This window comes from Nicotiana sylvestris, chromosome 2, assembly GCF_000393655.2.
Source record: "Nicotiana sylvestris chromosome 2, ASM39365v2, whole genome shotgun sequence".
NCBI lineage: Eukaryota > Viridiplantae > Streptophyta > Magnoliopsida > Solanales > Solanaceae > Nicotiana > Nicotiana sylvestris.
Genome location: NC_091058.1, coordinates 2,206,893 through 2,219,597, shown reverse-complemented (window position 1 = coordinate 2,219,597; position 12,705 = coordinate 2,206,893). Strand labels below are relative to the sequence as shown.

At 39.5% G+C, this 12,705-nt stretch overlaps 2 protein-coding genes across 2 annotated transcripts; both read right to left on the bottom strand.

The window, feature by feature from the left end:
• Nucleotides 1–397: 397 nt before the first annotated feature.
• LOC104243507 (transcription termination factor MTERF5, chloroplastic) lies at nucleotides 398–5,174 on the bottom strand. Its single transcript, XM_009798700.2, has 4 exons — nucleotides 4,881–5,174; nucleotides 2,615–2,664; nucleotides 2,269–2,484; nucleotides 398–2,119 (listed from the first exon to the last, which is right to left on the bottom strand). Exons 1-4 carry the CDS (start codon nucleotides 4,979–4,981, stop codon nucleotides 1,011–1,013), a joined length of 1,476 nt encoding a protein of 491 aa, XP_009797002.1. The 5' UTR covers nucleotides 4,982–5,174; the 3' UTR covers nucleotides 398–1,010.
• Nucleotides 5,175–6,693: 1,519 nt separating this feature from the next.
• On the bottom strand, nucleotides 6,694–12,234 carry LOC104243506 (uncharacterized). Its single transcript, XM_009798699.2, has 4 exons — nucleotides 11,680–12,234; nucleotides 9,352–9,627; nucleotides 8,737–8,874; nucleotides 6,694–8,414 (listed from the first exon to the last, which is right to left on the bottom strand). Exons 1-4 carry the CDS (start codon nucleotides 12,007–12,009, stop codon nucleotides 6,885–6,887), a joined length of 2,274 nt encoding a protein of 757 aa, XP_009797001.1. The 5' UTR covers nucleotides 12,010–12,234; the 3' UTR covers nucleotides 6,694–6,884.
• Nucleotides 12,235–12,705: the final 471 nt, after the last annotated feature.

Sequence of the window (12,705 nt, the reverse complement as noted above, 5' to 3'; positions counted from 1 at the left end):
TTTTTTTGAATCTCCAAGCTTATTGGAGTGTTGTCTTAAACATTAACACGTGTCGATCTCCCGGATTGACACTTGGAGCAGTATTATTGTTTTGCCCACCTTTTCTATATTAATAGATAGAAGATTTGTTAGACTAATTCATATTATGCTGAATAAATTTTTTAACCATTTTTTTTACTCGAATTCAAAATTTCGAATTAAAAGTAAAATAACTTTAACCATCCACGACATTCTCGGGTGCCAAATAAACGTCTATAAAATTTATTTAGTTTAAAATCTCGACTTGAAAATGCTCCACTCTCCAAAACGCTTGTATATGAAACTTTGCAGATGCTCCACACTCCACAATGCCTGTTTCAGATCAAGCAAGAAACCTTGAAATTTAACATTCGATCTCTTTCCCACATGAAAACATGATTATATAGAAGCAGTCAAATTGAGTTGTAGGCCTCATTACATAATAATACAGGAAGACAAATTTCCCTTGATATCTCCATACATAGTACATATAACTACCTGAACTAAACAGTGACTAAGAGGTGTTACATTGTCTAGGAATAAAAGAAAACATAGCTCTAGCAAAGGATTCTGTTTAAAGCCATATTGACCTCACAAATAGTGTTGATCTTCCAAAGAGCAATCACTTTGTTAAGAACCTGGATGACTGCAAATAAATCCTGTCAACAAAACTTGCATCATATTCTAACCTATAAACACAATGTGGTTGGACATACCAACTATACTAGAGTACAAAATACAGATAAAACACGTCGCCTAAGAGCTAGTCTACAAATATCAGTCTATACAGTTGTATACCAGGCATTGTAGATGTCCACACACTCAATAAGATTCCTCAAGACGAGAGGAAACAAATTTCCCTAGCATCCATCAAGACAACTTCGTATAAGCATAACAATGCTATCTTCACCTTAGCAATAACTGAAAACCATAACTTTTAGCTCAATGGACTTGAAAATCTAAATGCCAAAATCTCCACAGGCCATCATTGGCTAGTTGTCTAATAATTTCTTCAATTTTCTCTTCAAAGCCTTATTGAAAGCATCTTCCGACAGTGACAACATCTGGTTCAGTAACAACCTTACACCCGTCTGAGTCATAATGGCGAACCTGGGCTTGATTCTCTCTTCTAAACTATAACCAAAGTACTGAGGGAATTTGACCAATTCTGCTCTTGGATAACCCATGGTCAAAAAGAAATTCCATTTTAAGATCAACTTAGCCAAGCTAAAAGTATATAGAGCACCGTATCTTGACACCATTGCAGCAACTTCTGCCATACTGAATCCCTTATCCTTGAAGAATTCAGTAACAGGCTTAACGTTGGCCTCAATGCTAAGACCAAAAGTTTGAGGGCATCGGTAAAGAAGAACTCCAACATCAACCCCCATTGAACGGAAGTACTCAGTTGCAGGACGTAGCTTGTCCTCCACACTATAACTTATGATGTTCGGACATCTGGTTAGAACCTTGCTCACACTCTCAGCAGATAAACCCATTTCATAAAGAAAGTCTACAGTTGCTCTCAGTTTCGGCCTGCTGTAAGTGAGAAGTGCAGGAAAACGGTAGATTACTTTAGCCCACTGTTCTTTATCAACGCCCAGTTCTTCCAAAAACGCCATTGTTGGAATTAAATTCTCTGAGAGGCTAATTCCACATAGTTGAGGCCTTTTGCTGAGAATGGTTGGAATCTGCGATCTTGGCACTCCAAGATCAAGGAGAAACTCAACAACTGGTTTGATTTTTCCCTCAAGACTATAGTAGGCAAAAGCAGGAAACTTGCGTGTGATTACTCTAATCGTTTCAATGTCCATACCCAGCTCAACAAGGTATAAAATATGTGGAGGAAGCTTTCCAGTTGGTCCATTATCACTGACTCGTGCCAGAGCCTTCAGCTTCTTGGAGTCGAGGACAGCACTAGGAGGTGAAGCTGGTGTGACAGGAAGAGGTACTTTTTCAATAGTTTCTTCTATTTTTTCCAGAACAGGAGGGTTCGGAAAGCTCTCCACAACATCCACTAGAATACTTCCATATTCCTCGTGGAGTGCCTCAAGGTATGGAATGAGAGCATCCCTAATCTCAAGAGTTGTTAGTTCTCGTCCTGCAAAGTAAAGGAAATTCACAATTGACAGATGAACTTAAACAGAGAACAAAGCTGTAAATATAGGCAGTACGCATTCTGTGTATTCACAGATGTACAGGCAAAGAAGAAAGTGGAGGAACAAGAGAATGAATCAATTTAAACCGAACCTACGAGGTAGCGAGACTTGTGAACAGAATGCAGCCGGGAGACGAGGTGATCAATAAAAGGCTCTGATTTGTTGATAACTCTTGCCGAAAGAGCATTGCTTAAACCCTGTTTCTTCAGAAACAATGTCAAGACAGCCTTTGCTTCTTCCTTTTCTGCAGCTACAAGGTTTGAGGGCACCACCCTTAAGTTAAAAGAACCATCTATCTCGGATTCAGCTGCGATCAAAGAAAATGCACAAATGTTATGGCAAACCAAATAACAACACTAGTTGGTGGAGTTCCAAAATGATGGTTCCAACAATCAATTGGGGTAAACACAATTGATATTCAAAATTTAGAAACTTACAATATTTCGCTTGGCAAAAGAAAACCTTCTGAGGAAAAGACAGTTCAATCCTGAAGAAAGTTTAACTAATTATTCAACCCCAATTTAAAGAGAAAAAGTTATGTCATAAAACCAAGAGTTGCATGTCTATATAAAAGTATACGAAAATCATATGCCTATGTAATGTAAAAGTATAAGCAAATCATATGCCATTGTTGGGGAAAAAATGAGGCATTTAGAGCTTTTATCCTGCATAAGTGCTATTGTGATACATATCATATTACACAACCACTGGAAGGTAGTAGCAAGAGAAAATTGGCAAAAAATAATACTCCATGTTTATCACCAAAAAAAGGACTTTTCAGGGGTTCAGCAGATGTAATTCACAAAAGTGGCAGGGAAAAAAGATAAACCAACAAATTTGTCCATCCATTGGCCAGAAAGCTGGATTAGTTTCAGCTGCACGATTTCATAGAGTTCAAATCCCAGAATGTCCCCTCAAAGTTCTAACCATGAGTAATGCTCATCACAAACACTTCGTTTCAACTTCTCACAGATAACTTATCACCGAAGTGTTGAGTGGCTTCTAACCAAAGCCAATTGCTCATATTTCATAATCCAAGGATAAATATAGGAGTATCATCAAATTAAGGCGATTAGAAATAACCTTTATGATATGTCATGAAAAGTGTGGAGATCGAGTATTAGGGTTGTAGGTTAGGAGGTAGTTGAGTCTTGCCTTACTTCGTACCTTTGTGAGACTAGTCTGGTAGGGTTTTTGTCTAAGATAGCTAGTGGTAATGTTTCGCTTTTTAGTGCAGGACCGATTTACTAGCTATCTTGTTCCTATTTTTCCTATGATTTCTGTGGTGATACTAATATTGTCTCTTTTTGTTTTTTTTTCTTGAGCCGAGGGTCTTACGGAAATAGCCTCTCTACTCCTTCGGGGTAGGGGTAAGGTCTGCGTACAGACTACCCTCTCCAGACCCCACTAGTGGTACTTTACTAGGTTGTTGTTGTTGTTGTTGTTGTTGATATGTCATGAAAAGTGGTGATATCTAGCCTATTGTCATGACACGCCCAAAACACCCGTATTCACCTTCCAACACAATGTGCTAAATCTAGCTGACTAGAGCACAACTAATGTTTGGGACGATTACCCGAGCACAGACATGGAACATGTTCACAAGGCTCTTGGCATGATAAAAGGTCTAGGTGATTCATGGGAGCACGATGGAGCATGTGCAAGAGGGATCAGGACAATGCAAAATACACTAGAGACTCTATGAAAGGTTCTAGAGCGTTCGAGAAGGATCTATAGGTAGGTGTAGCAGCATGGAGTCTAGAAGACTTGAGGCTCAAAGGTTCCGCTCAAAAGCTAGCAAGTTGCAGAAGACCAGGAAGGGCATAGGAGGAGTTTCCCTTAGGCAAATAGGGCTGCCCAATGCCCACCGACTTTAGGATGGCTGTTTCCACCGATTTGAGGGTTCTTGAACACTCCAATGGAACCTATAAATAGGGGAAGACCTCTCCTTAATATCCATGAGAAGCCAAGAGATTAACCAAGCAACTACACATCAAAAGCTTAGTTCTAATTGTTCTAGTGTCCCATTCTTGTGTTAGTCTTTCTTGTAATCCCTATAAGTGTGTCTAACTTTGTTTAATCAATAAATGGGGCATTTTCAACCTTCTCACTTGTCTTGCCTCTGTATCCTAAGTGTTGTTTGGCCTAGCCAACATCCTGCCTAGCTTCAGGCATACTTTGCCAAGGTGTTTAGGCTTGCCAAGGGTCGAGCCACCATTCTTTGAGGCTGAACTTAGCGTCTTAGTAACAATTTGCTAGTTCGTAGTAGTAACTAACAGGGGTGAAGCTATGTTGGGCCAAGGGTGGTCAAGTGACCACCCTTTGCCAAAAAATTATACTACGTATAAAGTAAAATATTACTTGTTATTGATTAAAAATTGACGTTGAACACCCTTGCATAGCCCCATGGCAAAGGGTGTTCAAAATTTGAACACCCTTATTGAATTTCCTGGCTTCGCCATCAGTAACTAAGCTAATGTCCTATCATGTTCAGTCTGCAAATGGAAAGTGGTCACCTAAGTTAACGGGTTACACCACCAAAACATCAGTGCAGACAATGGAAATAAACAGATAACAGCATTCTGCCCTTAATTAATGGAACAAGTTTAAGCTTAAGAGGCATCCCTAGTTAGAGGATCATTCACAAAGCTGAAGCATTTTCAAAACCACAAAAGATAAATAATTAAAAGACTAGTAAATTACGATATTAGTTGAAGATAACGTGACCGATAAAGGGGTACTCGCGTTCTTGAAAGAAAGGCAAGCTTTGGGTTTGGGGTTCGGACTTGTATTAAAGATATCATTTCTCAGCTGCTCACTGGTGTAGCCAATCCTGTTACTGTGAAAACCAGTGTGAAGCATTGAGTAAACAAGAAAGTGTAGTAAAGCGGAATTTGAGATATTTGCTTGGAATTGGATTCGGGTGTATTTTGAAGATTTTCGGAGAGAGGAGGCTTTTGGACCGCAAGTTGTGGTTTGTTCTCTAGTGCCTAACACAATCTTTTGAAGCAGCAATAAGATGTTTCGCTGATTTGAGTACTTATTAAAAAGCGTGTGCATTGCACGTGACCAGGTAAAATGTCCAAGTGATCCTCGATATATGCTTCAAGTTACCATATCATCCCCAAGTACTTATTTTTTAATAACCGTGGCGTCTAAGCCAGCATAAGCAAACAAAAACAATAACAACGAACCCAGTGTATTCCCATAAATGGGGTCTGGGGAAGGTAGTGTGTACGTAGACCTTACCCCTACCTTATAAAAATAGAGAGGTTGTTTTCGATAGATCCCGACTCAAGAAACAATGGAGATAAAGCAACAAGTAGCAAACAATAGTAACAACAATATATTAAGGTAACGGGCGCAAATAACACAACATGTAATAGTAAAGAATCATGAATAAGATAAGACAAAAATAGTCCTAGTACTACTGGTAAGCTTAGGAGGAACATACTACTATATGTCAACCTACAACTCTAATCCTCGATCTCCACGCCTTTCTATCGTTGGTCATATCCTTGGTAAGCTGGAGCAATGACATGTCCTGTCTAACTACCTCTCCCTAATACTTTTATGCCTACCCCTTTTCTTCCTCAGACCCGCAATGGACAACCTCTCACAACTCCTGACTGGAGCATCTATGTATGTCCTCTTCACATGTCCGAACCATCTCAGCCTCGACTCCCGCAACTTGTCCTCCACAGATGCGACTCTTACCTTGTCCCTAATAACTTCATTTCTGATCCTGCCGTTCCTGGTGTGACCACACATCCATCTCAACATGCTCATTTCAACTACTTTCATCTTCTGGACATGGGACTTCTTGACGAGCTAACACTTAGCCAACATAGACGGTCCAACCATCACTCTATAGAACTTTCCCTTAAGTCCAGGTGGCACACTTTTATCACACAAAACCCCCCGAGGCGAGCATCCACCTCATCCACCCCGCACCAATATGATGGGTAACATCCTAGTCAATCTCCCCATTGCCTTGAATAATAGACCCAAGATAGTTGAAACTATCTCTTTTGGGGACGAATTGAGCCAGCAAAAGCAAATGAGAAGATATCACCAACTAGTATTTTCGTTTAAGTTGGGATTTGAACTTGAGACCTTTTGGTTCTCAACCCACTTTATTGACCAATCACACCTAGAATTTGAACTTGAGACCTCATAGTTTTCGACCCACTTCATTAACCATTAAGTCACACCACCTTTAAGTCCCTTGGATGCATCCCAAAACATGTTTGCTATGTTATGAAATTTTCCTTCCTTAGATGCCCCAACCATATTGGTTCAATTTTCATTGGAACGTCGACGGTCTGTACGTTTACATGAAATAGAAAATTAAGTTACCATAAGCTGAGAAGTAAGCAGATGATTATGTTGTGGGAACATGATTGGCCTCGCGTACACAGTTCGATCTGCAGTATCTCAACTAACTGAAGTTTTTTAATAGAAAGAAAACTAAAACCCCACTCCCTACATGATGAAACTGGGCGGCAATAAAAGCTATCATCTTCTCAACTGTTCTTTTTCTCGTTAAGATGGCATTTACAGACGAAGTACTACAAGATGAAGTACTACAGATACTAAAAGAGAAACTCTACACTGAGTAAGAACTCTTCTAAGCATATGACAAAATGACATAGTAAGCTAATAACTATACATCTAAACTCTTGTGCTTATCACTGAGGAATTACTCTACTTGCTAAAAATAGCTTCTCTTGTCACAAGCTTTATTCCCCTCACCCAAAGCTCTGCCGTCTCGTAACCACCCTCACACACAAAGTGCACTTCCTTGTTCTTGGTTGTGATCACCCTAAATATTCCAGGTAGCTCAGCATCACCTTTTCTTTGCCTGATCTTCTGAAACTTCAAACTTGGTCCCACTTCCGCCTCCCGGCATACAACATTACGTCCGCTTGATTTTCCCCAACGCAATATTCCAGCGGCTTCAACCATTTTAAGAACTTTCATATGTGGAGACCCTTTACCTCCCTTTATGTGCTTCTTCACTTGGGCACCAGTTAAGACCAGTTTCCTAGCAAGTTCATCCAGTATCACCCTCTCTGCCTCATTTTTTTGTGTCTTCCTAGCAAGGGAAAGTGCAGTTTCACCCAATGCGTTCATGATATCGCATCGTGCCCCACAAGAGATTAAGAATTCACATGTGCGGCCATGCCCTTCCCTTGCTGCAAGCATGAGTGGTGTGTAACCGTCCCCATTGGACATGTTTACATCATAACCCCTGGTTGTTAACTGTTTAACTGCATCCAAGTCGCCACATCGAGCTGCACAATGCAGTGCATAGAAACCTGCAGCGTTTCGACTACCCTGTTCAAGAGCAAATTCAAGCAGAACCTTTTCAAATCGATCACGATTTTGATTTAGTGCACATAGGGTAACAGCAGTCTCCCCAGATTTGTTCTGCAGCTTGACATTAGCCCCGGCATGCACAAGTAATCTGAAGCCGTCTACATGACCCTCTGCAGCGGTGATCATTACAGCGGAGAAACCTTGGTCATCTTGGCTATCCAGATCAATATCTCCTCGTCCAATCAGAGCCTTTAAGGATAAAAGGTCCCTGGATCGAGCCACAAACAGTAATGGCGAAAAGACAGACATGTTGCTTGACTTGGGAATCTTTCCACTCTGAATGACTTCCAGAACTGCACCTTGAAAACCAAGCTTCCATCGACTGGATGCAGCAACGGAGCTTGCTGATTCACCAGCTGCATTAACCAAACCAAAATCAGCACCAGCTATAGTCAATACTTTGAGGCAGTCTTCCCTCTTGAATCTCGCAGAGATCATTAAAGCTGTATCTCCTGCGTCCGTTCTTGAATCTAGATCACAGCCAAAGTCAATCAAACATTTAACAACGCTTGAGAACCCAAGTCGTGCTGCCATATGTATAGGGCGGAACTCAACATTCCGAGAGGTTTTAACTGGAGATTCTACTTGAGCACCACATTTCAGAAGCACTGAAACTGCTCCTGCATTACCACAAAGAATAGCATGGTGGAGAAGAGATCTTCCACTGAGTGTACTGGGGGCAAGCCGCTGGAGGAGCATTTGCAGAATAGAGCCACTAGCTTCAAAGTACTCCACAGCACACCAAGTAATGGCATAGGGATCTGCTAATCCAGCACCTACTCGAAATTCTTCACCTGAAGCTGCATCCCAGGACCAAGCTCCAAGATGGACTGGGCCATCAGTTTTTGCGCCAGCCTTGGGAGTTCAAAAGCGAAGGGGAAGGCCAAGTTAGTCAATAGCAAAAATAAACATGGCTCAATATTAAGTTCTCAAAGACAATAGTGATCTGCTTGCTCTATCAGCTTCCTATGGGATGAAAGACATTGCATCAGGTTCAATTCTTTTCTTTCTTTTTTAAGTGGAGCATCAGGTTCAATTCTTGAGTAACATATCCAAATTTTAACTAGGATTATACAAATGGGAAGAGGATTCTAGTTAATTGCTGAGTATATTAAGTCAAGCGTTGCATTTGAGAAGCATTTAGTCAATAACTAGTGATCCATTTTGAGGCAATTACCTCAAGTAGTAGACGGACTACAGAGACTTGCCTACTAACAACAGCAGCCACAAGCGCAGAGCAGTCAACATTTGTATGCAGAGAAGGTTTGCATGACTGGAGCAACACACGATTTGTAGTATCGACATTCACTCCACACTGCATCAAGCAAGCAACATAGTGTCAAGACATTTACGACATGCATACAGTGGCCACAGTTGCTCCCAAGAAGACAGATACAAGAGTAGTACAGAACAAGCAACCAAGGCACAGTACAATGGTAAAACACTAAAAGAGGTAGCTGGATGTACAGATCAAGGTGCACACAAGTTGGATTGGACATCACCGTTATGAGAGGAAAAAAAATGTGTACACAAATATCATTCTCAAATATCTCAAGCAGCTCAAAGCAGTGAACCCACTTGAATTTGCTAATTTGAAGCAAATAGCATTTAAGGGTATCAGCATGGAGAGCAGTGCAAAAATGATGACAAGCTTTTCTCTTATCATAAATGTTTTGTAGTTTGAACTTGAGTTGGAACATCTGACTTAATGTTAGCAGTTCATTCAGTGTCATATTATCATTAGTGATATCCTGCACAAATATAGTATCATAAAGCCAGTCTAATGTTCCACCTTAAGGAGAGCGTCCACAACATCTCCAAATCCACGGCAGCATCCAGTGAAGAAAGCATGTACAGCAATCCGAGGTCGAATCATTTCTGATTCCATGAGCAGCTCGACAAATCTTGCATGGCCATGACAGCTGGCCTCCAACAGAGCTTCCTCACAAGCTTGCTGAGATGCCCCGGCTTTAATTAACATCTCCAAGATCTCTTGGTGTCCCTCCCTCACTGCTGCTGTGGTTGGGAATCCCCTGAAAAGTTTTTGATTTACATCGGCTCCGATACTCTGCAATGTTAGAAAAATGCCAGGCTATATTATAAGTTACTCAGAGCGCATAGTTTGATTCGATGAGGAAAGAAGGGAGCAAGAAACTCCAAAGGATGACATTGATGAACCTCAAAGTTGACAAGGAATCTTATTCAGCTTGCAAATATGTTCGTGGAGACAACCATAGACAAATAAAGAGGGATAAGAAAGATAAACACTATGTTATTCAGTTTCCAGGACTAGTTGCTTGGACTCTTATATCAGTGAACTGAAAATGAGCCACCGGTAAAAGCACAGGGCCTAATTCTGTCCTAATCAGCTTCACAAATAAAATCACACATGATTATCAACTTTCTTTTGATAAACATTCAGCTTCAAGATTTTCGATTTTTTCACATTTAGGACTGCATGAATGATTTTATTTGTTACCTACGCATTTCAATTGATTCCAGTAAGTGCATTTTAATCCTAATTTTCTATTTTAATCACTAGTTGTCTGCACTCGTATCAGTGAACTGAAAATGAGCCACCGGGGAAAGCACAGGGCCTAATTCTGTCCAAATCAGCTTCACAAATAAAATCACACAAGTGATCAACTTTCTTTTGATAAACATTCAGCTTCAAGTTTTGCGATTTTTTCGCATTTAGGACTGCATGAATGATTTTCGTTGTTACCTACGCATTTCAATTGATTCCAGTAAGTGCCTTTTAATCCTAGTTTTCTATTGTATTCCATCAGAGTCTAATACAAACAGAAATTAAAACTGTTATGGGAAAAGCTGCAACAGGAAAATTGCAAGTCATATGTTGCAGGACCTCAGTGAGTCAAGGTACAAATGTCACGGTGGAACCGAGCACTCAAACTGAGCTTTATTGTATTCACTTTTACAACATTTCTCTGCTGATTTCATGATTTAGTACCTTGTTTCAGGTTAAAAAAATGAATAAAGGAGCTAAGCAGTTGATAGAAGAATGTTGCTTTTGAAAGAATATTAGTGAAGTCTCTTGATTGACTCACTTACTAACAAGTGTTATCACCCAAAATTGAACAGCTGAAAACCACTAGCAGCGAGACGAAAGATAGTAAGACTAGGAAACGCAAATAAATAGTAAGTAAGTAAATAAATAAACAAGGAGAGTTAAAAAAGGTACACAAAAAGAAAATTACATTAAAATATGGCAAATAATCGACCTCTAACAAACGCTCCCATATTAGTAATTAATTAAAGCAAATTTCTTTATAGGGAAAAACTAAAGCAAGTCATCTTCTTCCTTGTAAAAGAACAACTATACTATAGTTTAATTACGGTAATGTTGGGCAATTCTAAAAGACAAGCTGCACTGAGATAGGTAAATCAAGTATTTGGGAAAGGTGATATTTTTTCTTAAAATTAAGTAATAGCTAACAGTAACTTTAGGCAATCTTAAAAGACAAGTTAATGTGACAATGGTTAAATCAAGTATTGAGAAAATAGGTGACATCGTTTTCCATAACCAAGTAGTTGAAAATTAAGTTTCTTTTTTTCTTGACAGGTAAATATTTTCTCACCAAAGATGTCGATAAAAAACAGGCGATAATATGGTCAAAAGGGACAAACGGCTAGGACAAAAAAATTAACATATGCAGAAATAATAAAGGAAAATTCCATAAGGCAAAAAAGCTCGATATTAATAACTACGAGCTGTATCAGCTACTTTTACAGTAAGATAAAGACACGAAGACCGGACGGAAAGATGTAGTTCTTATCCAGCAAAATTCAAAATTCAAATTACTTATAAAAGGCGAAGCAAAATGTAAAGTCTTTAAATTTTCAACGGAGCATTAATTAGAGAAGATCACCATAATGGCTAGTCATAAGACTCATAAGTCATAACCAAAGCTCTGCATTTAAGATAATCAGAAATTCAGGTGGAGAAGTTTCAGCTGAATATAAACATGCTACATCACACAAAAGAATAGTCAGTGATTTAATCAAAAAAACAATTCAAATCAAGTAGGCAAAACACAGGAACAACAACAATAATTTATTACTAATTGAAAGATGTAGAGCAAAGCTGAGATTCCTTTACCAGTAGTTTTCTCACAAGAGCAACATTTCCATTATGAACGGCGAGGAACAATGCCGTAACGTCTGTTTTAAACTCCTCGTATACGATCCTAACTTCGTTCGGCAACTCGTCGTGTGTCACGACTTCCGCCTTTCTCACCTTCAAGCACACATCGCCGACGAAATTTACGTCAACAAACGGATCGGCGATGCATTCGAAAGCTAATATCAGATCGTTTGAATGCGAAGCTTCGAGAAGACGACGCGAAACTTCAACCTCATAGTTCACCGGAAAAACCTGTTTTCCGGCGAGAAAACCACCTCCGACACCTGAATGTCCGAACACTGTCATTTCCGACGAAGAAAGTTGTAGCGCAACGAGAAGTTACTGCTTTCTCCTCTGTATCTCTCACAAGCTTTTTACGTGCATCTGCGACACATCTACAGAGTAAGTGCAGAAGAAGCAGCGGCGCCGGAGCTGGAAACGAATGGAGCAGTGTGAGTTTTTATTTGTTTAATAATTTCGGAAAACACGAAACTCGAGAGAGGAAACTTGAAAGAAGTGAGCGCCAGAGTTAAGGAGAGTAGTAAGGGTTGAGACAGTGTTATATTGGGCCTGACTTCACTCTTTTACCATGGTTAAAAACACTGGTTTTTACTGTAGTTGACCCACAAGCCTAGGCTCTAGTAACGGATGTAATTGTTTGCACCTGTTATAGTAGCTGTAATTTATTTACACATTAGGTGTATTTTTAATTTCATTTTATATTGTGATATTTGATTCCATCTAATTATTGTGATTTTGCTTTAAGTTATATTAGTAAAAAATTTAAATGATAGTTAAAACGTTTCCTATTAAAAAAGTCTCCAATTATGAGGTCACTTTAGGTTATATTAGTGAAAAAATTTAAATGATATAGTGGGAGTTTGGACATAAGAATTGTAAAATTTCGAAAAAAGTGAATTGTCTTTCAAGTAAAAATGATATTTGAAAATTATAGCCTGTTTGGCCAAGCTTCTTTTTGGCCAAAAGTGCCTTTTTTTTGCC